This window comes from Mus pahari, chromosome 15, assembly GCF_900095145.1.
Source record: "Mus pahari chromosome 15, PAHARI_EIJ_v1.1, whole genome shotgun sequence".
Classification (NCBI taxonomy): Eukaryota; Metazoa; Chordata; class Mammalia; order Rodentia; family Muridae; genus Mus; species Mus pahari.
This window is the reverse complement of record NC_034604.1, coordinates 10,955,559-10,983,244: the sequence shown is the minus strand read 5'-3', so window position 1 is coordinate 10,983,244 and position 27,686 is coordinate 10,955,559. Positions and strand designations below refer to the sequence as shown.

The following is a 27,686-nucleotide window of genomic DNA, read 5'->3' as shown; positions in this document are numbered from 1 at the left end:
AGATTTTTAAATCCAAAACCATTAGCAACATAGCCTTTGTTAAATTTGCAGCTAGTAAAGGAAATAGACCATTGACACTCATAAATTTGTAAGATTGGATGCAATCATATGACATTTTTTTGATCACTTTGGGACAGTTCCATGTCTTCTCAGCATGTATCTAACCAGATGAGTAGTATATGAAGGTCACGTCAAATCACTGTGCCTTCAGCTTTCTTAAAGCCATATCTTTTTGTATGATAATGCTGTCTCTCACTCCTGGAAGTTTGCCTGTTTTGCCTTAGGAATCCATTTTGTATGTGTATGTGCAGATAAACATATATGTCTATATATGTGTATGTATTTTTCACTAACTGTGTGGCCGTCCACCAAGTGCAAAGAGATGAACAAATTGAGTTCTTCGCAAGCAGCTAGGTAGGGTAATTATTCTACCCTTGCTCTACCTAGTGTTCTGCCCTCTGAAAGAGACACTCTATACGCTACCAACTTTATACGCATTTATTAAGTCACATCCTAGGCAAGCTGTAAGAACAAAGATGAGTATGATCTGGAACGCAGCCTTGAAGCTCTATTAGAACCTCTAAATTAGAACAGAAGGCAGTCATAAAGAGTTTCACAACATTAATCCCAAATGAAAATGATTGTGACTTAATGTCCACCTTCCTACTATATAGTAATAAGGACAAAAACTAAGTCTAGATGGGCATGGGGGGACACACAAATTATCCATTGAGAAGTGAAGATAAAAAGATCAGGAGTTCAAGGTCATCCTCTGTCTACAAAGGGTGTTCAAGGCCAGTGTGGGCTACATGAGATCCTATCTTAAAAAAGAAAAACCAATAATCTGAGCTTATTCTTGTCCTTATATTTTTTAGCATCTATCACACAATGCCTAAGTTACAATCCTTCTGCTTTAGCCTCTGGAGTCAGCACATATAGATTTTATCAAATTGTTGACACCTCATCAACACATTGATGTCCTTACCATTCATCAAGAAATGCAGCTCATGGTTCAGTTTATTTTGAGATGACTAGCTCCTTAACTGACAGAGAAGAGACAAACTTCAAAACATTACTAACTTTAAAAATCGTCTTCTTTTCCCCTAGAATTTGCTTGTATGAAGAAAAGCAATAATACTATGCAAGTTTCACAGTATACTATCAGAATTATATGGAACTGAGGAATTTTAAAGAAAATCTTCCCATTAACTTATGCTTGAAAACATCTGACATTCTTGAAGATGAATGTAGAAAAACTCAGTGGTTGGTTCCAACTCCTTGGTTTCTTCTAAAACCTCAGGAAGAAACTCTAATCAGCAGAGATGGTCAGCTCCCAGTGATCCTAGGCATTAGCTTGACTTCTTTGACTTTTTCTTCTCTGCTTCGTCCTTTTCCCTTTCTATTTCAGTTACCTCCAATTCGATTTCTTTGGCACTAAACATCTGAGAAAAGAAAACATCAAAAAAAAATTATACCAATACTTGAATATTTTCTCTCTGTAACTTTGTATCGTATAACCTCAAAATGCCACAAAACACCTCAAAGTGACGCACCTGTACTAAGGAGGTTAAATTCAGGCCTGTGACAGCCAGCAGCATTGCAGGGCAGGGCATGACACTTCCTTACACATCCTGTACATACACTGTCACTCTGTGAATGTCATGCTGATTTCTGAGAACTCCCCCTTTCCTCCTACTGTGTGCTTCTCTTACACAGTTCAGCATTGCTATGGCTAGCATGTGAAAGATTCCCACAGACTCGGGTATTTTGGGCATTTGGTGCCAACCTGGTGCTCTTTTGGAAAGCAGTGGAACCTTGGAAAGGTAGGGGCCTTGAGTTTTGTAGCTTGATGCCACTTCTTGTCCTGTCTGTACTTCCTATTACAGGGTATGCATTAGAGGGTAAGGAAGGAGTTCTAGCCCAGATTGGGGGGCAGGAACCAGACAGACGACAGTGTGAGTGCATGTGTATACACACACCTGTGAGGATAGTATGAGGAGACACTCCTCACTAGAAGCTGATCATGCCGGCACTTGATACGGATTTCAGGGCTGAGAGAAATATTTGGATTTTAAGTCATCCACTCTACAATAATTCTGTGAAGGCCTCCCCAACTAAGACAAGCTTACAGTAAGGATACAGTTTCCAAAAAGGGTAAACACCCTGTTCTAGGAACACAGAATGAACCAGGCAAAGAGATCTGAGCATGACATAGCTGGTCCTTCATAATGGGATAAAAAGGGATTTAAAAAGATGATCAGCTGGCTCTGTGGAATGGGAGGAGAGTCTGAGACACATTTCTCCCAGAGCTCTGCGTTCACTGCAGCTTCAGACCACTCAACCTCTTGCGTCACCTCACTTCAGTGCCAGTTCCAACTTCTTCCAGCTCCGCTGAGATTTCTAAAGCCTGGTTATCATCCTTAACCTTTATTTGTGCACCAAGGTTTCTTTCTGAATTTCCACCCTTAAAAAACTTTTGACATTGCTCATAAGAAATATTGTGTTTTTTCCCTTTTAGGCAAATCATTTTCCTTCTGTTTACTATTATCCCTTTATTCCAGCCCCCCACCTCCATTAGCAGACTATTTTATTTACATTTTTTCTTGATACTTTATCTAGACATTATAGAAACCTGGCTAACCAGGCCAAGAACCAAACTGTGGTATTTTCTACTTCTGTATATAAGAACACATACATATTTCATGTCTCCTTTTTGTGTAATTATACTGACTGAAATGAGTACAATTCAATAAGAATCTACTGCATAGAACACAACCATTTCATGTTATTTTATTTACTAATGGCATTTTAGTAGTGGTATGGGGGTGGGATTTTTGTTGTTGTTGTTTCCTTTTTTGAGTCAGGGTCTCACTATGTAGCCTTAACTGCCCTGGAAATCATTATGTAAACGAGGGTGGCCTTAAACTCACAGAGCTCTGCCCAATTCTGCCTTCTGGGTGCAGGGATTAAAACTATACCTGTCCCATACTTCTTTGAGGTAGGAGGTCTTGCTGTGTAGCCATGGCTTGCTTAGAACTTGGGAACCACTGCTTTGGTCTCCCGAGTGCTAGGATGTATCATCATGGTAGGTTATATAGCGATGCTTGGGTGGAATAATTAATAGCCTCATTTTGTATAGGAGAAAGCTGAAAACTAATGATGGGGGCAATTTGCTCAAGGTCATCCTCCAAAACGAATTGATCTGCTAGAGCGCAGACTCAGGACAGTACACCTCAGCATGTTAACGTAGGTCTACTAACTCAAAGTGCTCTACTCACAGTGCAGCCTGTGCTGAGCTGTCACATGGAATGACACTATAACTTTGTTTCCAGTCACTTGTCACCAACTCATGCATAACTTGTATGTGTGTATCCACCCCAACAGGTATGCCTGTGGCATAGCTAAAGAAACAATCTTGGTTTCTGTGGCTTCAGAGCTTCTCTGGTATTGGTGTATCTGTCCCTGAAGTCTTGTCAGAGCTGAAAACCTACCTAGCCCACGACTCATCCCCACAGTCTGTGGTTTTGTTTTGTTTTGTTTTTTTAAAGATTTATTTATTTATTTATTATATGAAAGTACACTGTAGCTGTCTTCAGACACTCCCAAAGAGGGAGTCAGATCTTGTTAAGGATGGTTGTGAGCCACCATGTGGTTGCTGGGATTTGAACTCTGCACCTTTGGAAGAGCAGTCAGGTGCTCTTACCCACTGAGCCATCTCACCAGCCCCCACAGTCTGTGTTTACACTCCATTGTTTCTGTGGGGCTGGGCAGGGGGTCTACTCCAAGACCCTGTCCCCATTCCTGTTATTTACTGTAACTTTGCTGCTGTCCTATCTTCTTGTCCCATCTTTTGGAAAAGTGGCAGCATGCAGACACACACACACACACACACACACACACACACACACACACACACTCACATTATTTTTCATACTACTGAATTTGACATGAATTTTTTTCTGAAAATACTTTCCTTAAACACAAAGGAAAACATATATAAAAATCCATCTTCTAAGCATATTTTAGTACAGTTTCCCATGTTTTGAGAGGTTTCATACATTCTGTGTAAAGAACTATTGGCAAATGAGACTGCTAACAATTCTATGTCAGGGACAAGAAACCACATAAGAAATGCTCTTAAGCCACTGAGGCTACTCTCATAATAATCTGAAAAGTTGTTCTGATTTTTAACTCATAATGGTGGAAGAAAGGCATAAAAGCAATATTAGGATTATTACCAAGATATATGAAAAGGTTATTATACTAGAGATTAAAATTAAAATGTGAAAGAGGATCAAGGCATTTGCAAGTGGAATGTAGAGACATCAGATGAAAATCCACCACACAGGACAGAGGCATGTAACTCAGTGGGATAGTGCTTATGATGTACACAGGACTGAAGTGTGTAGCACATACAACACACAAAGCCTTGGGTTAGCTCCTCAGAACCAGAGGAAAAACTGCAGTGATCAGAAAGTATGAAGGTCCTTTCATATAGTGGTGGCAACACAAGTTCCTGCTCTCTGGGTGGGCAGACTATAAGGGTTCCTACTGACAGGCATGAACACTAAATGGGCAATCTGTATCAAGCTCTTATCACCTCTAAGTCTTCACAAAGCCAGGAGTATGGTCCTGCTTGCAGTAAGCTAGCAGACTAGCAACTCTCAGCCCAGAGACAGCTGTGGTCTCAATGGATGGAGCATGCTTGCAATGGCAATTCACAGGGACTAACAGCATTTTAACATTTATCCAACCATGCTAGTAGTATCTCTACGTTGGTCAGTAACTTACCTTCAAAGGTTGATCTCTTCTTATTATAGCCAGTTCAATGTTCTTTCCGCCAGACTGGACAACCTAGTATGGAGCAAGGACACATAAGGACCTCTTCAGCTGGTTTGGGTACAGCTCAGTGGTACAGTGTGTGCCTGGTATGTGTGTGTGTGTGGCCCTGGGTGTGAGTCTTCAACATTATAAACAAACAACAATCTACTTCTGGAAATTTTGTGTAAAATGAAGAAAACGAAGTAAAGAAACCCAAAGCAAATTCTCAGAACGCAGCATACAAGGTCACTCACTTCGAGCAAAGCTTTTATTGCTAACTTGATAGCTTCGTTGTCATTTGAAATTGCATCTTCTGTGTAATTTTTTTCTAGAAATTCCCGGACAGTTTTAGCACTCCGGCCTATTGCATTTGCCTAGAAAAATTAAAACAAAATTATTGATACAAATGGGTTTTTTGTTACCATATATGATCAGGTTTGGGGGGTTTACTCCAGTGTTGAATAATATTAGAATCATAAAGTGAAAATTTGACAAGCATTTTAGAGAGTCATTTGTTACTATGTGATTAATCCATAATATGACCCCCAAGTATTCCATAAATCTTTCCAGATCTACATTCACCTCTCTAAAATCCCCACATTTATGTCCTCTATTTAAACAACCCACTGAGTCCAATTTGTGTGCCCATATACACTTCTGGATCAGCTATGGACTGTAGTTACCCACCAGAGCCACACCCTTAGCAGAAACTGACTGCATCCCCTGGCCACAGGTCTCAGTCAGGGTGGGGATCATGAGCTCTCACCCCCTAGCACCCATGGTCCAATGTGGACCTGACCTTGTGAAGCAACCCAGGCTGCTGTAAGTTACAGATGCAGTGTCCTGTCTTGTTAAGAGGACAGTCGCAGTCCCGTCCTCCTGACCTCTGTGCCTCACATTCTTTCTGCCCTCTCCTTTGAGATGGTTCTCTGAGCCTCGGGGTGAAGTGACAGATGTCTCATTTGTAGCTGAGCCCTCCACGGACACTTAGGCTCAGCACTGTAATCAGCTAGGAGGTCCACAGCAGTTACCACCCACTGCACAATGACGCATCTGTGGTGGGAACATTTGTAAAAGATATTATTTCTGAGTATGTGTATGTATGAATATCTGCCCACAGAAGCCAAAAGACCTGTCACCTGATACGAGAGCAGGGAACTCAACTCAGATCCTCTGCAAGGATAATATGCATCCTTTTTTTTTTTTTTTTAAATAGGACTGGATTATCCCCTTTTTGTGTGTGTGTTGGAGCCAGACTTTTTTTTTTTTTTTTTTTTGTTTTTGTTTTTTTTGAGACAGGGTTTCTCTGTGTAGTCCTGGCTGTCCTGGAACTCACTCTGTAGACCAGGCTGGCCTTGAACTCAGAAATCCGCCTGCCTCTGCCTCCCANGTGCTGGGATTAAAGGCATGCACCATCACTGCCCTGCCCAATATGAATTCTTAACATCAAAAGTAAACGCTTCTGCTTGGCATGGTTATCAGGACTAATTTGCTTCTCATAATTTTGTGTTACCTGGTTGCTTCCCAGTGTTTTATTAGAAAATTTCCCTGAATCCTGAAAGTCTTACAAGCACATTTCACAGAGCTCACCCGGCCACACACTGGCCTCCAAGGCTCTCTGAAACTGAGAGAAGACTCTGTAACACTGCTCATGTTTGTTTGTTTTTTCATGCATCAAAAGCTAGTACCACGTGGACCACTGCCAAAGGGTGGCTGCCAACCTGGGCTGGACCCTCACCCCCAAATTTGATGTGCAGCAGCTTTTGTATGCCGAGGCCTTTTCCTGCCACAAGTTGTAGGCCTAGTTGAGAGCACCCTTCACTTTGCTCCAGTGTGGAGCAGGCCTCTCCTTCAGTGTGCTAATCTCTGTTAAAACCACTTTTGTTAAGCCAGGCGTGGTGGTGCTCGCCTTTAATCCCAGCACTTGGGAGGCAGAGGCAGGCAGATTTCTGAGTTCAAGGCCAGCCTGGTCTACAAAGTGAGTTCTAGAACAGCCAAGGCTATACAGAGAAACCCTGTCTCACCCCCCCCCAATAACACCTTTGAGAATTCGGGTTAGGGTATGGTTGTGATCGATCCTCGACTAAGCCGGATGGAGCAATAAGAAGCCAGAAGGGGCCAGAGCGTGGTTGCAGCTCCCCAGCAAAGGCGGTAACGTGTTTTTAAAACTACACGCAACAGACCAGGGCAGCTTACAGAAGAAAAGCTGATTTGGACTTATAGTTCTGTGAAGAAGATAGTTAACGGTGGCAAGGCATGTCAACAGGGGGATGGAACTGAATGTTTAGAGATAACACCTTCAGTCACAATCACAACGCAGAGAGAACAAACTAGAAGTGGGACAGGCACCGACTTCTCAGCCCATCTCCAGTCCCATATTTCTTCCACCAAGCTACACCACCCCCCTCAACGGTACTACCTATGGAGGCCTATGGGGGACATTCTTGTTCAAATCACCACAATGCCTAGGTCAGGACAGGACTAAGAGAAGAACTGGTAATATCTAGATCCCTTCACCCCAACTTGAAAGAAAACTGAGGAGCTGCCACAGATCTAGAGCTTTCCATGGGGTCACTCTCTTGCCCCTTCAACAAATATTCATCCTGAGAGCATTGCCTACATAATCCCACCAGTCTCTGTTAGTTTTTCATAGCATTAGTTTGCAATAGACAATCAAAGTTGAGACTGTACATTTTCTTCCTGCTTTGTAATGTCTGCGTTCTCTGTCAGTGGCCCCATGAGTTAGACCAAGAAAATCAAAGACTCCTAAGTCCTCTTCTTGAGACCATGTGATCCCAGGAAGAACCAAACCTCAGCAGACATGTGCAACATCTAGTAGAAGAGTCAACTAATTTTCCAAAGTAAAATCTGAATGTGTTTACATTAGGGTTTCTGTTACTTCAGTGAAACACCATAACCAAAAAGCAAGTTGAGGGGGAAAGGATTTATTCAGCTTACACATCCACATCACATTTCATCATCAAAGGAAGTCAGGACAGGAACTCAACCAAGGCAGGAACCTAGAGACAGGAGCTGATGCTGGGGCCATGAAGAGGTCCTGATTACTAGCTTGATCCTCATGGCTTATTCAGCCTGCTTTCTTAAAGGATTCAAGACCATCAGCCTGAGCCTTCCCCATTAATCACTAATTAAGAATGCACTATGGGCTGGTGAGATGGCTCAGTGGGTAAGAGCACCCGACTGCTCTTCCAAAGGTGCAGAGTTCAAATCCCAGCAACCACATGGTGGCTCACAACCATCCTTAACAAGATCTGACTCCCTCTTCAGGAGTGTCTGAAGACAGCTACAGTGTACTTACATATAATAAATAGATAAATCTTTAAAAAAAAAAAAAAGAATGCACTATAGGCTTGCCTGCAGCTTGATCTTATGGAGATTTTCTTAATTGGATCACCTTCCTCTCTGATGGCTCTACCTTGTGTCAAGTTGACACAAAATGAGACAGCACAGTGTTCTCCTATGATACGAAAAAGAGAGGTGACATTCTGGCTGTAGGACAGGAGAAATCAATCCCAAATCAACTGGGAAATGTCCTCTCTTCTGGATATTGTTTATAGTGCTAGAAGATACTTTTGAGCCAGAAGTCATATCAATGATCTTATCAGAATTGGACACTTCATGCTGCAATACTTACCTACTAATGCAATAGTGCCATGACACTTATGTGGCAACTAGCTACTTTGTTTTTTAGGCCTTCTTCACAGGAAGGGATTTATTCCTGGAACTATAATCCTGGTCAAAACCTTGTGACTAGCAAATCACTGGCCCTAAGGAAAACCCTGTTGTTAATATTTTGCTAAGTGAGCAAACTGTCAAACTGCCTTCTAAATATCTTCACACCTTGACCTTGGCTGTTCTCAAAACATGTGGGAAAACCAAAGAGAAAAACTGTGAGGAAGACACATGCTGGTGTAGAAGAACAGAAGATACTACTGTGACTGAACCAAGAAGGCAAGGGCGGGGTGGACAGCTAAGCAGATGAAGGCGTTAAAGTAGCAGAATAAACTTCATTTTGTTTTTCAGACTCCATTTTAAGTTGACTTGCCCTTAGAGAGGCATGGCCCTCATCCTTCAGTTCTGAGAAAAACAAGAAATGTGTCTGGCAGTTGCAAACAGACACATCAGCTGCAGATAAGAACAGAGTGGGCTAAGAAAACATAAGTCATTCCCAGGTCAAGATGCTGCTTTTTGCTGTACGGCCCCTCCTTGTGGTTTGACCAGATGTTGTGAACAATCAGCTTAAAGGCCAACATCCCTTTACCCTCTCATGCAACACCAAAGCTTGGAAACTCCAGCTTGCAGTTTTTTCCTTTATAGATCCCTTTCCCCCAGACCTTGGAGCGGCGCTCCTATCCTGTTGCATAAGGAAGGCTTGTGGCCGAGCCACAAGCCTGAAAAAGACTCTTGCATGCTCACATCAGAGTTGTGGTTCCTGGTGGTCACTTTAGGGGTCTGTTGATCTGGGCATTGGTCGGGAAATTCCGAGTCCCATGACCCAACTAGAGGGTCTGGCACTGGCCGGTAAGTTTCTTGTGACTTTGTGTATTGTCTGAGTCTGTTCTTACTTCCGTTTTTTTTTTTTTTTGAAAAATGAAAAAGTCTCGAAGTGTCAGTATACATAGCAGGGAGTGGAAGCACTGGAGGGTCACAGCTGCAGTGGTCAAGGAGACGCCCTCTCCCCCAACCCAGGTGGATGAGGTGCACACCCATCAGAAGAATTTTTGGTGGAAAACAGAGAGTTCCACCATCAGTTACTTTCCTTCTGTGCCGCATTTGGATTCACTTTTGTTTTCAGTTGCAGAGCAGCTATTTTTTTTTTTTTTTTTTTTTTTTTTTTTTTTTTTTTTTTTTTTTTTTTTTTTTTTTTTTTTTTTTTTTTTTTTTTTTTTTTTTTTTTTTTTTTGGATAAGGAGAAGGGGAAGATGGCCATTTTGAAGCTCGGAATGGCTGGCTCTAGATGTTGGATGGCCACTGGAGACCTTCCATCTTCCCACGGTATTGGCAGTAGAAGATGAAGTGTTTCAAAAAGCTCAAGGGCACCCTACTAAAGTGTCTCAAAAGAATCCAGGGTACCCTGATCATGCCCCCTATATAGAAGTCTGAAAGGATTTAGTTACTAACCCTCCGGCTTGGATTAAGCCTTTCCTCTTTTCCCTTGCTAATATTTTTTTATCAATAGGAACAGTTCCAATCCTGGTGACCCATGAGCAAGAACCTCCTAGACCAACAGCCCCTTTCTACCCTGTACCCCAAAGACCTTGTTTCTGCCCTCCTCCTTATGGATCCCCTTTGCCTGGGGGATGATGGGGAACAATTGGAGTTAGCTCAAACCCTGCTACCTGCCCCAGTGGCATCAGCTTTGGGGTCAGAAGGGGGATCTGCACAGGGCACAAGAAGTAGGTGCACTGTGTCCTCTGACTCTAGAGGGCTGGAAGCAGACTCCACTGCTCTGCCTCTCCAGGCAATGGGGCCAGCAGACCAACATAGAAATCAACCTCACCACTACTGGCCCTTCGATGCTGCCAACTTCTATAATTGGAGGACAAAAATGCCCATTTTCTGAGAACCCTAAGGACCTTATTGACCTCTTTACTCATCAGCCTACCTGGGATGATACCAACCCCAAAGTTCAGGGCAGGTAGAAAGAATGAATAGAACATTAAAAAACGACCTTAACTAAATTAGCCTTAGAGACTGGTGGGGACTGGGTGATGCGCCTTCCCTTTGCCCGATGTCAGGTAAGGGGTTATCCCAGCCCCCATTGTACCCAGCCTGCAGTCATCAGGCACTGCAGAACTGGAGGGTGATGATTTAATATTTAGGGTCAGAGCTACCAAATGGTCTCATAAACATGTTTGGCCCAAATTACGTGCTCTTTATGAAGCAGGCCTGGTTCCAGAACCTCAAGTTTCAACCAGGAGACTGAGCCTATGTGAGGAGATTTCACCAAGGCGTGCTTGAACCAGATGGAAAGGACTTTGCATCATCCTCTTGACCTTGCCAACTACCATCCAAATGGATGGAATTACTGCCTGCGTGCACTACACACATGCCAGACCTGATAATCTCTTCTCCACTAAAGAAGACTCCCTGACGGCAGCCTCAGTGGAATGGAAGGTTTAAAGGGACACCAATCCTCTCAAGTTAAAATTGACATGGTCCTGAGTCTCCTGTCCCTGCTAACTGTGTGTACTGCAACCCCTAACCTACACCAGCCTTTTGATTTAACTTGGGCGATTGAAAATTCTGAGACTGGCTATCATGCCCATCTGGCTTGTACAAAAGGACAAATTGGAGTATCATGGTTCCCAGACTTGATTTTTGATTTACACCATTTGGGTGATAACTCATGGCCCAACACCCTACAGACTCCTCAAGATTCACACCCTGAATGCAGATGGAGGACTTTTTCCTATGTCCAGGGCAAAAAGAACTGTCAAATATGGGGATCCCGAACAGTTCTACTGTGCTGCCTGGGATATGAAACAGTCACTGGAAAAAGAGGGTGAAGGATGTCAAAAGAGGGCCTTACCATGGTTGCCCAACAAAGAGATAATCCCAAAGTTTTGCTCAGGTCACTGACAAGGGAAAACAAGCCAAGAGATGGGAAGCCAGGAAATCTTGGGGTCTCTGGCTCAGCATCAACGAGGGTTACAATCCTGGGTTACTCTTTACAGTCTAACTCCTAATGAGGCCAACCACAGGCAAATCACCAATGGCAGTAGGCCCAAATCAAATTCTAGCACCCCCTAAACCAGTACTGGTCCCAACATCTTCTAGACCAACAACTACGTTACTATTAGTTACCCAATCTCAGGGACCCTAAGTTCCAGAGCTCCCTCTTGAACAACCAGAATCAGCCAGTCCCCTCTGGTCAATGATGGTAAATACCTTCCAGATATTAAATGCTTCCAAACCTGGACTTACCACCTCCTGTGGTTATATTATATTTCAGACCCACCTTTTATAAAGGTATAGGGTTAATGCCATAATGCGACATTTCTAAAAGGGATTATGCATGTAGATGGTCTCAGGAAGGTCTGGCTTTAACCGTCCAGATCATATCAGAACAGCGTATCTGCCTGGGAAAGGTCCCCTTGTTGCATCAACACCTCTGTGATCAGACCATTCCCATAGTCCACTCCAAATGAGTGAGCCTGCTTAACAGGACTGACCCCTTGTGTGGACGGGGCAGTTCTTAATTTTTCTACCCCAGATGGGTTCTACATCTTGGTTCAATTAGTGCCCCATATAATCTACTATTCAGAGGAATGGTGCTGAAAACTTTGATAGGACAAACTGAGAGAGGCCTAATGAAACAGAAAAAGAGAACCTAGCTCTTTGATCTTAGCATTGATTCTAGGGGCAGGACTAGACTGAGCCAGCAGTGGCATTACAGAAAAAGAATTATAACAGTTTAAAAGCAGACATAGACAAAGATATCCAGTGCCTAGAAAGGACCATTTCCTACCTGGAGCATAACATAGATTCTCTGGTGAAGTGGTGTTACAAGTAGGAGGGGACTAGACTTAGTGACATCACTCTACCAACTGGCCCAAGTTCGATGAATCAGCAAGAATCTGTAGCACAACACCAGAAGTTTTTGGTGCATTTATCTCTATGGAGTCCTGACAAATGGAGCTCAATGGTGCAATGTAAGGTAGACATGTGTGCTGCTAGCAAAGAATCCTTTTATCACATATCCTTTCATGTGCTTGCTTTAGCAGAACATCCTTTCACCTGTGTCTGCTTCAGCAAATTGTTCCTTCATGTGTTTGTCCCAGCAAAACACCATCCAACCCAACTGACTTTCCAAAGAACCCTTAAGTTTCCACTTCAGTACTGCTTCTGACTCAGTGGCATCTGAGTCTTTTACCATAAAATAGTATCAAGCTAATTTACATAGCATGTAAATGCTATGGCATAAAATGAGGTCTGTACTGGCTAATTCTGTGTCAACTTGACACAGCTGGAGTTATCACAGAGAAAGGAGCTTCAGTTGGGGAAATGCCTCCATGAGATCCAGCTGTAAGGCATTTTCTCAATTATTGATCAAGTTGGGGAGGTTCCCTTGTGGGCGGTGCCATCTCTGGGCTGGTAGTCTTGGGTTCTATAAGAGAGCAGGCTGAGCAAGCCAGTGGAAGCAAGCCAGCAAAGAACATCCTTTCATGGCTTCTGCATCAGCTCCTGCTTCCTGACCTGCTTGAGTTCCAGTCCTGACTTCCTTGGTGATGAACAGCAGTATGGAAGTGTAAGCTGAATAAACCCTTTCCTCCCCAACTTGCTTCTTGGTCATGATGTTTGTGCAGGAATAGAAACCCTGACTAAGACAAGGTCCAACCCCAATATTTAGAAATAAACACTGAGGCTGGTCAGTGGAGTATACACCTATAATCTCAACAGGCAAATCTCTCTAAGTTCTAGGCCAGCCTGGTCTACAGAGTGAGTTCCAGGATAGTCAGGGCTGTTAATAGAGAAACCCTGTCTTGAAAAAAATAAGAAAAGAAAAGAAAGAAAAGAACACTGAGACAATGTTGAAATTCTTAATTCATTTAAAAATAACAAGCCTATTATATGTTTGCTGTGTTAGTCTTTTTTTGGTCTACCATTACAAAATACCACCAATTAGGTGGCTTCAGGAACGGAAATTTCTCAAAATTCTGGAGGCTTGAATTGCAAACTGCTTTCTTTTTTTTTTTTTTAAATCATTTTTTAAGCTTTTTTTTTTAAGATTTATTTATTTATTATATGTAAGTACACTGTATCTGTCTTCAGACACTCCAGAAGAGGGTGTTAGATCTTGTTAAGGATGGTTGTGAGCCACCATGTGGTTGCTGGGATTCGAACTCCTGACCTTTGGAAGAGCACTCTGGTGCTCTTACCCACTGAGCCATCTCACCAGCCCTGCAAACTGCTTTCAAACAAGGGTTTTCTTACAATATCCTCACACAGTTCCTCACCCTACCCCACCCCACCCTACCCCACCCAACCCGGCCATACCCCTGCTTTGGAAACTACCATTTTAAATAAAACCATAAAATTTATATTAACTTACTAGATTTTGTTGTTTCCTTCAATTCATAAGTTGAAGTCCTAACCCTTGAATAAGACAGTTTTGAAGCTAAGATGTTTGGTGAGATAACTGAGGTTAAATGAGATTTTTAAACTAGGACTTTAATTTTTGTGTCCTTTGAGATGAGAGAGACACCTAAGCTACCTTTTCTATGTGACCATGCCAGTGGAGATGTGAAAATATCACAGGGCCCCACCTCTACGGAGAGATGCAGGCAGCTAATAATTACTGAGAGGTAGAATTAGTCTTCCCCAGAGATGAGCCCTCTAGTTGGTTATCCAATACAACACGGATAACCCTAAGATCTATAAATAATAAAAGCAACATGAAATACACAAACTCAGCAATTTTGTGTGTGTGCATACATACACACATATTCTCACAAACACACACACATATACATATGTGTGTAACAGAGTGAAGAAAAGGAGGCTATAAATTTGAGAGAGAGCAGGGTAGGGAGGAGGTGGTGGAGGGTGGAAAGCAAAGAGGGAAAGTGGCGTGATTATAATTTAATTAAAACTAAAATACTTTTTAAAAAAGTAAACTTGAGGAGCAGAGAGATGGCTCAGCAGTTAAGAGTACAATTTTTTCTTCCAGAGGATCTGTGTTTCATTCCAAGCATCCACATGGCAACTGAACAACCACCTGTAGTCTACATCTAAAGGATGTGATGCCCTCTCCTGGTATTAGACGTATTCATGGTACACAGACATATATGCAAGTGAAACCCACACACATAAAAATACATCTTAGAAAAAAACTTTAAAAAAATTTAATACACACACACATACACACAAGCAGAATTTTTCTATTAATTCGCACTCACTGTTTTGAAATACTATTAATTTGGGTGAACTATGGCATCATTTGAATGATAAGAAAGGAAGGGACATTTTAATGTCTTTCTCAGTGAAATGTTCACGTTCTATTCAAGGTAGTTGCTTTCTAACAGTTGATTACAGGGTGGAATCTGGAACCACGTGTTTTACACTTTTTAAACTGGCACTATTAAAACTGTTTACACTAAAGTCTCTTGGCTAACAATTATTTTAAAGTAAACAAAAAATTTCTTGTTAGGATAAAGTTGTACATGCCTATAATCCCAGAAGTCAGGAAGCTGAGACATGCGTTCTAGGCCAGCATGAACCACACAGAAAGAGTTTGTCTAAAAGCAAACAAACAACAAAGCAAGCAAACAAAATAACCCTACAATTTTTAGAATTCTGTTCTTGATAGTGACAGTATTGCAAATTTTTTTGTTTTGATTTTGCTTTGCTTTTGTAAAGGCTTCTCTGTACGCTGTACACATCTCAGGCTGGTCCCAAAATCTTTTATTCTCTTCATTCAGTAACAAGATGCTGCGACCAGTTTTAACTTTTTGAATAGTCGACAATCATTGGTAGTTTGAATCTTTTATACTGTGCCTTGGTCACCTGGAAAACACTGGCTCACTGAATTATACAAACATTTTGACTGTTGACCTATCTCATTTCTAAAATATCAAATAAGTAAACTCCTTTTTACCAATAGTTTCATCAAAGGAATACTGAGAAACTGTCAGGCACATTGTGATAGATAGATGTTTCTAAATCTTGCTTAAAACCTTGAATTGTATCATTAGCAACAAATAGTATCTGGTGTTTTCTGCAGAAACAGGCCCAGCCTGTTCAATCCTGAGAACACATCCTGGCAAAATTCACATCTTAATCAACACCATTGTTGTCTATTGTTCTATGAGACACAGTGAAGTGCTATTAAGTACGGGCAGTTTTGACTTGCAAGGGAAAGAATGACCTAATTGTGTTTCTGAGCATAATTCCCACTATGCTTACAGATGTGCTGTATGCTTGTGATCACTCCATCACACAAAAAGCTAAAGGGCTGCTCATGTAGCCAGAATTTTACAGCAGCAATTAACAGAATCTACTCTTTTATCAAAGATAACTTGAATTTGCTCATTTACTTGCTGCAAATTCATGATGTTGTAGAGTAATAAGTACCACTAAGGCTTGGTGCTCTAGCATCAGCAGCTTTACCACATGTAATCAGTTTACCTGTCCACATATAAAAACTGAGTGGTTTTCTTAGTGTTGTTATGAGTGTTTCCTGTGGGCTGTAGAGGCACAGCTATAGTATATACTATGAGATATACTATGGGAAGGAAAGTGACAACACAATGATCTGGCCAATCACTTGACGACTGACCTAGCATTTTCATTGGGTTCCAGATATTCAATCTTGCCCTCTGAGGAAGTGCTGAAAATATCAAAGGGGTAGGAATGGGAAACTAACTCTCAAAGACTTCTCCGAGTATTTATAAGGCCTCAGCCTTCAGCTGGTAACCTCAGGGGCACAGTCTAATTAGCCAGCTAGTGACTCACCTGCCCATACCTTATTCAACCAGAGGTGCAATAAAGTTCCCACCTGCAATCTTCACCAATTATCATTTAAATCTATGGAGGTGGTAATCACTGTTCACTTGCTCACATTTGCAAGATGCCTAGACTTAACTGGCAAGAATAGTACCCCACTCCCCAGCTTAACTCACATGCTGACAGTGAAGCAATCACTAATATTCCTGGATTGATATGATACTAAAATGCACAGCTATTAGACTCAGTCAGCTTGCAGGCCAGAAGAGATACAGTTATGGAACCCATCTATTCTTAGGGCAGGATGCAATTGGACAATCCCCTTTGGGTTGGTTGCTATAAGATTGTCTCCTATCACCTAAACTATAGAAATAGTTGTAAACTGGCCAAGCCTGTTGGTCACTCTGATTTAAAGGTCTTTGATAAAGAACACTGAGTATCTGTGGTGGTTTGAATATGCTTGACCCTAAGGAATGTCACTGTAAGCCATCCGCAAATAAATGTTGTCCTTTATAAGAGTTGCCTTGTTCCTAGTGTCTCTTCTGAGTAATAAAACCCTTATAAGATGTAAGTTGAAACCATCGCTGTGATAGGCCTGACTGCTTTTGTTTGGAAGAATGTGGGTTTGGGACCTGGGATTTAGAAAGCAGTGGAGTGCTTTAAGTGGGCTTAATGGGACATCCTAGTAGAAGCATGAAAGACAGTGTTCCTGAGGGCGATTTGATTTGTGGGACCTAGCTCAAGAGGTTTCAGAGGAATCATCTCTGTATGTAGCCTAGATACTGCTCTTGTTATATTTTGGTGAAGAATGTGGCTGCTTTTTGCCCTTATTTGAAGAGTCTACCTGAGGCTAAGATAAAGAGATGTTGATTAACTGCATTGACAAAACAAAGTCTCAGAAAAGTCCAGCAGAGATTTTGTCTTCTAGTTTACTCTCATGAAAAGTTGTTTTAATCAAGCATAGCAAGGTTAAAAAAGAAAGATACAAATTGTACATATAATACAGGGGCACCAGGAAGTAAAATGGAATTAAATCCTGTGTTCAAGGATTTAATTAAGCAGATTAAGGGAATGGTGACTTTGAGGCAAGATCCCACTCAGCTAAGCTTATTGTTTGCCACTGAACAAGAAATAGTTTTATAATGTTAGGTGTTATTATTAATTGGTTATTGTTTTCACTAGGACTTTTAATCTGGAATGCACTATAATCCAAAAATGGAGGACACAGGATTTTGATCTGGATCTTGAGGCATAGTAGCCATGAAAAGCTTAGGCCTAGGCATGGTGGCACTCGTCTTTAATCCCAGGAGACAGAGGCAAGCAGATCTCTGAGTTCATGGCAAACCTAGAACAGGGCAAATTCCAGGTAAAGAAAAAGTTAAGGACTGGAGAGATGGCGCTCAGTGGTTAAGAGCACCAACTGCTCTTCCAAAGGTCCTGAGTTCAAATCCCAGACACCACATGGTGGCTCACAACCATCTGTAATGAGATCTGATGCCCTCTTCTGGTGCATCTGAAGACAGCTACAGTGTACTTAGATATAATAATAAATAAATCTTAAAAAAAGAAAAAAGAAAAAGTTAAACTGGGCAGTGGTAGCGCATGTCTTTAATCCCAGCACTTGGGAGACAGAGGCAGGTGGATTTCTGAGTTCGAGGCCAGCCTGGTCTACAGAGTGAGTTCCAGGACAGCCAGGGCTATACAGAGAAATCCTGTCTCAAAAAAACAAAAAACAAAAAAATGAAGAAAAAAGAAAAAGAAAAAAAGAAAAGAAAAAGTTAAGTTCAGGTGCTATGGTACATGACTTTAATCCCAGCATTCAGGACACATGGTCATGCAGATCTCAGAGTTCAAGGTCAATCTACAGAGCAAGGTCCTGGATAGCCTAGCTTAAGCAGTGAAGGAGTTAGAAAACAGAAATCTGACGAAGATGTAATAGAACAAGGGGTCAGGTTCCAGCTCCAGGAAGTATCAGCTTTGGCCATGTGCCTCTGGCTTTTGAGTCTAGAGGGGACTACTGAGACAATTGATGCTGGCTAACTGGAGCTAAGAAGTTATTGGTGATTAAGAAGAGACCAGCATCACTGAGGCGAAATCATCTGGGAAGTGTTTTCTGAGAGCACAAAGAAACTGTTCCTCATGTTTCTACAGAGAACATATTTTCACTGGACTAGAGCGAAGACCGCCATTTGACTTTGGCAGATACCAGAGCAGAACACGCTTCAAATGCGGGTCACTGGTGAAGTTTGAAAAACTTGAACAGTCTCTCACTTTCCTAACTAATGGGAAACAAAACAAAACTCCTTTTCCAGATGAGTTAAGGCACTAGACAATCTGAAAGGAAAACCACTTATGCAACTTTAAAACGACATTAGAATGGATAGTAATGTTGTAAAGATAACTGCAAACTGAAGATAGTAAGCTTAAAAAATATTTCAAGACTGATCATATAACAACTAAGTTTGTTTGGGGCAATGACTGGAAGGCAGAGAAAGCAAGTACGGGCACGGAGCTGGCTCTGCTGGCAGAACGTGTAGCCTGCCAACCCTGACGACCCTCAGCTGGAACCTCAGGATCCAGAGGACAGAAGAAAAAACCTACTACTGCCACTACCACACATACACAAATAAATAAGTGTAATAACATTTTTAAAGATTTATTTATTTATTTAATATATGTGAGTACGCTGTCATTCTCTTCAGACACATCAGAAAAGGGCATCAGATCCCATTATGGATGGTTGCAAGCTACCACGTGGTTGCTGAGAATTGAACTCAGGCCCTCTGGAAGAGCAGTCAGTGCTCTTAACTGCTGAGCCATCTCTCCAGCCCCCTCCCCTGAAGAAAAACAATTCCACTTATTATATGAAGATCATTGCTATATACTAACACATAGTATGTATTGGAGTTTATGGTTACCTGACTCCTAGAATAGAGGACATGGGATTGGAGACATAGCTCAGCAGTTAAGAGCACACCCACATGATGGATTACACCAGTTCCAGAGGATCTGATTACCTTTCTGGCCTCTGAGAGTACTGGACATGCATGCATTCAGACAAAACATCCATACATATAAATGGAACAAATTATTTTGCTATAGAAATCAGACTTAGAAAGAAAATTATTACACTTTCTCCTTACAAGTAGGTTTGCGAGGTAGGGGTGGTAAGAAAGAGGAAGGGTAATGGACGAACAAATATGAATGGAATCCAATGATATGCATGTATAAAATATTAATAGGCATCAAACCTCAATGTGGTGTTTATTCATCTGTTTTGGGTGTTTTGTTTTGTTTTGTGAGACAAGATCTCACTCAGGCTGACCTGAAATTCACTAGGTAACCCTGGCTGTTCTTGAACTCCCAGCAATTCTGAGGTCCTAGCTTCATAAAAGCTGAGGTTACAGGCATGTACCATCATGGCCAGATTAAACTAAGGTCTTACACAATCATAAACCATCATTTCTAAAGAGTGAAATGACTACAATTTATAGTCTGTGTCACTGTCCATATTTTAATGCAACATAATTCTGTCATGTCCCTGAAAGCAATAAAGCATTTACATTTATTACAAATTTTGCAATAAATTAAAGCATTTATCTGACAACTTCTATGAAAAATTAATAAATTTGTTACTCACTTTCCAAGCATGGTAAGTTCCGGAGGGATCTGTCTGATACAATCTTGGGATACCATCATCATCAAAGCCTACAATTAAGGCTGAAATACCAAAAGGCCTTCGTCCATTGCTCTGGGTATATTTCTAAAAAATCAAATTTGTTTTTACTATAACACTGTCTTAGGTACTATTTACTGCTATGAAGAGACACCATAACCAAGGCAACTTTTATAAAAGCAAGCATGTAATTGGAGGGTTATTAGTCCAGTATCATCATGCCAGGGAGCGTGGAAGCAGACAGAAGTCGTTCTGGAGAAGCGGCTAAAGGAAAGAGAGACTGGGCCTGGTGTGGGCTTTTGAAACCTCAAAGCCTACCCCCTCATGACACACCCACTCCAACTGGGCCACATCTCCTAACTGTTATAATCCTTTCAAAAGGGTCACTCCTGGCCACTGGGCATTCAAATGGATGAGCCTATTGGGGCCATTCTTAAGTCAAACCACCACGAACACTATCATATTAGATAAAATTTTAGTAACTAAAGCATTGCCATCAAAATTACCTACTCTTCTGATTATTTTTTGAAAATCTTTTCACTAATTTTAATTATGTGCATGTGTCTTCATGTGGGTGTGTGGATGTGAGCAGGGATCCCATGGAACTGTGGAGTTACAGGTGGTTACAAGCTGCTAGGCCCCAACAACATCTGATCCTCGGGAAGAGCAGTTAAATGCTCTTAACCACTGAGCCATCCCTCCAGCCCCTACTTTTTTTTTTTTGGGGGGGGGGTTCAAGACAGGGTTTCTCTGTGTAGCCCTGGCTGTCCTGGAACTCACTTTGTAGACCAGGCTTGGCCTTGAACTCAGAAATCTGCCTGTCTCTGCCTCCCAAGTGCTGGGATTAAAGGCGTGCGCCACCACTGCCCGGCCAGCCCCTACTTTTCTAATTTTATTGTATTTAGTGTTTCTTGACTATTGTTAATTCATAATGACATTTTAAATAAATCAATGTGTGTGATCTGTAAAACAGAATCACAAATTTGCTAATATATCTTTTTTTTTCTTAAAAGATCCCTACTCCACTTTTGTTATTTCCCATTTTTAAATAAAATTTTAGATTACCATATAAATGTTGTTCTCAGCCATGCCTTCCCCCTCAATCCCCCCACTTCCTTACCCACTTTGGTTGTTGTTTTCCTTCCCTCTCCTTTTTTCATGTCAAATGGATTTCATTCTTCAGCCCACCAAGTATGAATGGATGTGTGGTAGCCTGAATAAGAATGGCCCCAGAGGCTCATGTATTTGAATGCTTGGTCACCAGAAGAGTGACACTATTTTAGCAGTTAGTAGGTGTGGCCTTTTGGAGGGCTTTAGGGTATTCAAAGCTCAAGCCAGGCTTTGTGTCTCTCTCTTCCTGCTGGCTGTGGATCCAGATGTAGACCTCTCAGCTCCTCTCCAGCACCAGCACCGTGTCTGTCTGTGTGCCACCATGCTCCCCATCATGATAGTCAGCTAACCCTCTGAAACTGTAAGCAGGCCCAATTAAATGCTTTCCTTTATAAGAGTTGTCATGGTCATGGTGTCTCTTCACAACAAAAGGACCACGACGAAGGCAGCTGGAAATCTCTTTGACCCAGTGGAAGGCTGGGCGTCTGTTTGCTTGTCAGGGGAGCTAAGTCAATAAGCTGTGCTCGGAGGCCGCCCTTGTTTGCCTAGAGGAACACTGTAGCTACTGTTAGGGGCTACCCCTACTAGATAATATTGTTACCAAATATTCTCTGTTCACTGCGCTGTGTCATCTCCTTCTGTCCCAAGAAAAGGGATCTTTTGTTTCTCTTGAAGAAAAGCACAGATTTCCCATGCAGACACTGAAACCAATTATATTTCTTATTACTTTTGTTCCTGGGAACTTCCTGGATTTGTGCTCCAAGGAGTGGCATTCTCACTGAGGTGGGTCATATGAAGAGACAGCCCTGACAGAAGGCTAAGGACTGAATACATAGGTAACTTTACTTAACTCTGGCTGGATGTAGCTCTGTATTATTCTGTGGTTAGAAACAGGTTTTTAGTGGCTTTCTCTCAGTCTTATCTACATGTGGGATCTATTTTCTCATTTTTCAAGTTTATTATGCCATGATTTGCTAGTAATGTATGTATAAACTACTAAGCTATGAATATAAATATCCTCTCTTAAAATACAGGTTATGTTTAATTCCTGTGTACTGTCTAATATTCTAGTTTACTCTGAGGTATGAAGTACATGCATTAGATAATATCTTAGAAGAAAGACCTTCTTACTTGACTTTTCAGTCTTTGCATTTTAGTAAAAAGGTAATATAAGAAAGTTAAATCTGTAAGGTGCGTGTGAGACTTCTCTGGCCTGGAGGTGCAGAGCTCACAGTGGCTATCTTACTTTCACAGACTTACAACTGTGCTTCCACAGTCTATTCTCAAGGCCTCGATTTCTCCAAAAGCAGCTTTAAAAGCCACATGTAAGAGCCTTGTGCGTGTGAGATGTTCCCTGGCCTGCTTTTGTGCTAGATTCCTTTCTTACAACTGGGAAAATCGAAACAAAATATATAAGTAACAATACAAAAATTTTGGAATTTCTTCTAAAATGAAGCAACAAACTTTAAAAAACCACAACAATGATTTGATGTATATTATTCAGCAAATTTGGATTTATAAAGCACCTATAAGTCTCCATGTAGAGTTAGGGCTATCTTCTTTGCCAGAGCAGTTAGAGGCACAAGGCAGCAAGGCGAGTGGCAGTCTAACACCCACGCTCATGCCTGAAAACAAACTCACATGCTTCCCAAAAGCAGTAAGATAAAGGAAAGCCAGAATTCCATCTTTAAGTTACAGCTTTTGCAGACTACTCTTGACAAATTGCTTGTTAACAGAGGGACAGATTAAGGAAATATGGTATGCACATATGGTTTACACACACACACACACCAGAATGTTCCAACCATGAAAAAAAAACAAATTACTTACTCTGCTGTAGGATAGTGAATGGAATTGGAAACAATCCTATATTTTATATAAACACATAAAATCATGTGTGTACAAATGATGAGTAATGCATGTACAAATGATGTGTCATGTATGTACAAATGACATGTTATATATGCACTAATGAAGTGAAACCACAGAGCAATGGAGGGGATTTTAGTGGGCGGCAGAGTGGGAGAGAGAGAGGACAGGAATATAGGATAGATATGGGGGGATTTGTTCAATATACAATATATACTTACTGGAATATCCTTACATTCAGAAACAGACTTGAAAAGAGGAATGTAGTCCTTGTAGGACAGCCAAGTGGGCAGAGCACCTGCTGCCCAGCCTCACCTGAGTTTTGTCACCAGGACCTTCCTTACTCGAAGAGAACCAACTCCCTCAGCTTGTCCTCATGTGTGTACTGACACATGTCACATGCCAGAATAAATATGTAACTAAAAATGTTCATTCAGGGTCTGAAGAGATGGCTCAGTGGTTAAGAGCGGAGGTTGCCCTCTTAGAGGTTCTTAGTTCAATTCCCAGCAACCACAACACCATCTATAATGAGATCTGGTGCCCTCTTCTGGCATGCAGGCATAAATGCATGCAGAATACTGTATACATAAATAAATCTTTTTAGAAAAGATTAAAAATAAATTGGCATATCTGTACACTGAGCATCTTGTTAAAGGAGGTTAGGTGACAAAAATCAACAAAAAAAAAAAACACCATCGTTCCTGTTGAAGGACAATTTGCTCAAGTAGAAATGAAAAGAGTGAACCAGCATGTGGGAAAATTCAATGTCACTAATTGGAAGACACAAATTAAATAAACTATTACATGACACACGTCTCACTTACAAAAGAAAGAAAACTGCAAACCAGCGCTCACGAGCCTCTGGGGTAGCTGGGCTCTACAACATAAACAGGACCGATCCTTCTAGAAAGCTGTTTGGCACATATAACAAGAGCCTTAAAATCAATTCTAATCTCCAATCTAGTAACCCTTTCCTTAAAACCTAATTAATAATACAATTTTAAAAATAAGAACAAGCAATAATCAAACCAGAAATAATGTGATCGGGTATCAGGGAGAGGGAGAACAAGAAAGAACCTGAAGTGACGTTACTTTCAAATGACCAGCAGAGCTAACAGCACAGTTGGAGAGTCTGCCACACCCAAGCACACATGCTGCAAGAGAGAGCTCAGGCCTGCGTGCCACCGTCGCCCTCAGCGCTCAATGATAGGGCATGCATGCATTCAGAAGGTATCATATCTAAACCCGATCAGGTGGACTTTGGTTTGCTGGTGAAATAATTGATAATACTTTGGAAAACTTTGAGGAATGATATTACTGTGTCTACAGAAGGTTAAAATTTTCCTTTGAAAATCTGACATTTTCTAAATAATAATAATAATAACTCCAAGAATTGAAACTGATCTTGATTTCTGGCGATGCAGCTCACTTTACCCAGATAAGTGAATGAAGTAACTCTGACCATAAACAGGGAGCCTAAGGCAGGCTGTGAACTAAATGCTTGGAGCGCCTGCTTATTTCTCAGACAGGACCCATGACGGCGGAAAACAGAAAACTGAAGAGCAATGCTAAGAGTGCCAGCTCACCTGCTTTAGAGTCGCTATGAAGCGAGTTATATACTCTACAGTGACAGGGTCCTCCACTGTGAGCTTGTGGCTCTGGCACTCCACCCGCGCTCTGCTGATCACCACTCTAGCATCTGCTGTCAGGCCTGCAAAAACAGTCAAAACTTTAAAGTCTAAACATGTCTCAAAATGTATTTCCTTGTCGAAAGGTTTAGTTTTCAATTCTCTCTTATAGCATCCTTTGCCCTGCAGTAATGCCTTCATAAAGGATCTAGAAAATGCCACATGCCTTAACTGTGATTTATTTCCTTTTTATTTATTTCCTTTTTAAGCCTAATTTCACTCTCTCATTTATAGAGAAAATAGTAAGCAGTTTTCTTTAAACATTATTAATAAGTTGGTTTTATTTTCTTACGAGAGCAAGAACAATACTCTATCCTGAAGCACATAGTCATTGTATTCAGAGTATATTTGAATAACTGTGATATATCAATTATCATTTTTTTTTTGTAAAATGAAAACTTTGGAAATCAAAGATGTTAAGACAGGTGGACCTCTGATAGAGTTAAAATAACCGAAAAGGTTAAGATTAATTCTCAGCATGTCTATGAGGAGACAGTGCGTGCTCTAGCTGAAGTCAGAGTGACTACAGCATGTGACTAACACAACACTGAGTGTTTGTATAAATTAAGGACCACACTGGTGTTTGGCGTGTGTGTGTGTGTGTGTGTGTGTGTGTGTGTGTGTGTGTGTGTGCGCGCGCGCGCGTGTACATATATAATTCTCTGTACTGACATCATCCCCAAGAAATGACTGACAAGAGGTGGCCTAACCCACCCCCGGGGTTAAAGTTTTATGCAGCTAGAAATAGTTCAGGTAAGCTACTTAAGAGTGTGTCCTCTTCACAATGTGACTGTGACCCACAAGTAGAGAAACACTGATGTTAAACATACCTAAGAGTGGTAGTTTCTCCGGAGATGGCTCAGCAGGTGAATGTCTGTCACACAAGCATGGCAAACTCAACTTTGACTTTGATGCTGGCAGGCTAAAGGTGTCAGGGTCACAGCAAGTCCCTCCACTAGCATGCTTCTTCTGTGTCACCAGGCTTGAGTGACTTGCCTGTGACTGTAATTTCAGCTTCCTGAGCCCAGCAGCTGGACTGACTGCAGGTCGCTTCCTCCACCCCTGCACACTCTCTGTGGCTCTCGGCCCTCTAGCATCTCTTTATGATTCTCTTCTCTGAATAAAGTCATTTACAGCTCAGACTATGTTCACTCTTGAGCTGACAGAGACATTTGCTAATGTGCCATCTCATTCCAGACACATTTCTTAGTATGTCTAACAATTCTTTGTAGAGTCTACAGGATTTGCTACATGTAAGATTAGGTTACCTGTGAGCAGAGAATATTTTCCTATCTTCCATTTACAGATAGGGTGTTTTATGTCTTTTCCTTGACTAATTACTCTGGACAGAACATGAAGTGACAAAGCTGATATTCTTGTCTGTTGTAGTTACAGACGTCACGTTTCAATTGTTCATCATGAATCAATTCATCAGCTGTGAGTTATTCACATGCACTTTAATTGTGCTGAGGTAACCTTCAAATTTGTTGTGTTTCTTTTTAACCAAGGAGTAGTACTGAGTGATACCAGATCCACTTTTCTGATTCAGTTGCTACAACTGTCTAGCTCTCCCTTCGCCGTTCATGCCCTGTTAGTGTGGAGTCATCATCTCAGACATCTTCTGAGCTCTTGACTGAATGACCAGGTAGTCTGTGCACTGCATGAATGTTGTCAGCATGCACTGGCACACATATTCTCCTAAATCCTTTGTATTTCTGTGCAAGTGGAAACAATGACCCCTGTTTTCAGTTCTCATTTTACTTGAGAAATGGTTTTACTTACTCAATACACTTAGCTTCTTAATTTTGTTCACCTTTTCAAAAATTAACTTTTGCTGTAGTTTTCTATTATCCTTGATCTGTTTATCTCGGTGTGATGCTACCATTGGAGTCACTCTGTTCTGCGATTGAAGCGTAGAGTCACTGCTGGTAAAGACTCCTTCTGTGTTCACTTCCCTTTCCTCCCAGCACTGGCTTAGCTACATCCATAAGTTTTTATACCATTGATACTCATTTTTTTTTATTTCTCTCAAAATATTTCCTAATTCTGCTTATGGTAGTTATTGATTTACTTTTAATCCATGGCAGTTTAGAATTACATTAATTGAAATACAATCGTGCATTTTAAGTTTGCCTTACCACTATTGATTTCTAGTTTCATTCCTTTCCAAGCAGAAAGATAATAAAGATGTCATCTTTTAGATTTGTCAAGAATTGTTTTGTGACAATTACAATGCATAGTATGATAAAGGACCTTTTGTTGTTGTTGTTGTTGAATGAGCATATTAAGGGTTAATATAAAATTCCTGTTTAAAAAACAAAAAACTAAGGGGGGAAAGTGATGAGAAGTGTTGTGGTAGCTGAGGACTCCTTGGGTGAATGTATGTGTGAAGAGAAGGCAGAAGTGCTGAGTGGGAGTGTATTGATTGCATGGCTATGTCAAGGATCAATGCCCTAGACCCATGGAATTGGCAAAGCCTTCCTCCAGGGTCAAGCTCAGAGTGATGACAAAGCCTTCCTCTGGTCCAAGTGCAAACTCAAGTTGGGGTGTTTAGGAACAATTAGCCAGTATGTGCAGGACTAACAACTGCACTTCCCCCAGATAGTCACAGCTTGAGACTATTCCCCTTTAGACACCTCCTACCAAGACCACCCAGCTCCTCCCCATGTGCTGAATATAATGGATGTGCTGAGGTTCCAAGCTGGTCAATCAGCCAGTGAGGCCCCATCACACAACCCACCTGACCCCAGCTATTCTGTACCTGTGTCTGTGAGTCTCTCCTTTCTTCATACCCTTGCTATCTTCAGGCAGGTTAAGGTGTCAAGCCATGCAGAATGTAGTGACATGTCTTAATCAATGTAAAAAGGCAAATATGCACAAGAAAATATGTTCCATACTACCAGCCTTGGGGAAACAGACGCTTAATCCACAATCAGAAATTGCACATATTTAAAGAATGATAAAACATAATCAATGCAAAACCCAATAACCACAGAAACTCTTACTAAAAAAGTATTTACTTGGGAGGCAGAGGCAGGCAGATTTCTGAGTTC

The 27,686-nt window shown here is 41.3% G+C and overlaps 1 protein-coding gene across 3 annotated transcripts in view; it reads right to left on the bottom strand.

Moving 5' to 3' along the window:
* Positions 1 to 480: 480 nt before the first annotated feature.
* Positions 481 to 27,686, bottom strand: part of Psma8 (proteasome subunit alpha 8) — a 39,657-nt gene continuing 12,451 nt past the window's right edge. The window contains exons 3-7 of one of the 3 annotated variants that reach the window (XM_021214848.1): positions 24,532 to 24,656; positions 19,931 to 20,053; positions 5,076 to 5,195; positions 4,792 to 4,854; positions 481 to 1,442 (exon numbers count right to left, since the gene is read on the bottom strand). In XM_021214848.1, coding sequence (XP_021070507.1) covers positions 1,350 to 1,442; positions 4,792 to 4,854; positions 5,076 to 5,195; positions 19,931 to 20,053; positions 24,532 to 24,656 — 524 coding nt within the window. In that variant the 3' untranslated portion in view covers positions 481 to 1,349. Of the gene's footprint in view, positions 1,443 to 4,791; positions 4,855 to 5,075; positions 5,196 to 19,930; positions 20,054 to 24,531; positions 24,675 to 27,686 lie in introns of all 3 variants that reach the window. The other 2 variants (XM_021214847.1, XM_021214849.2) reach the window with 2 other exon arrangements.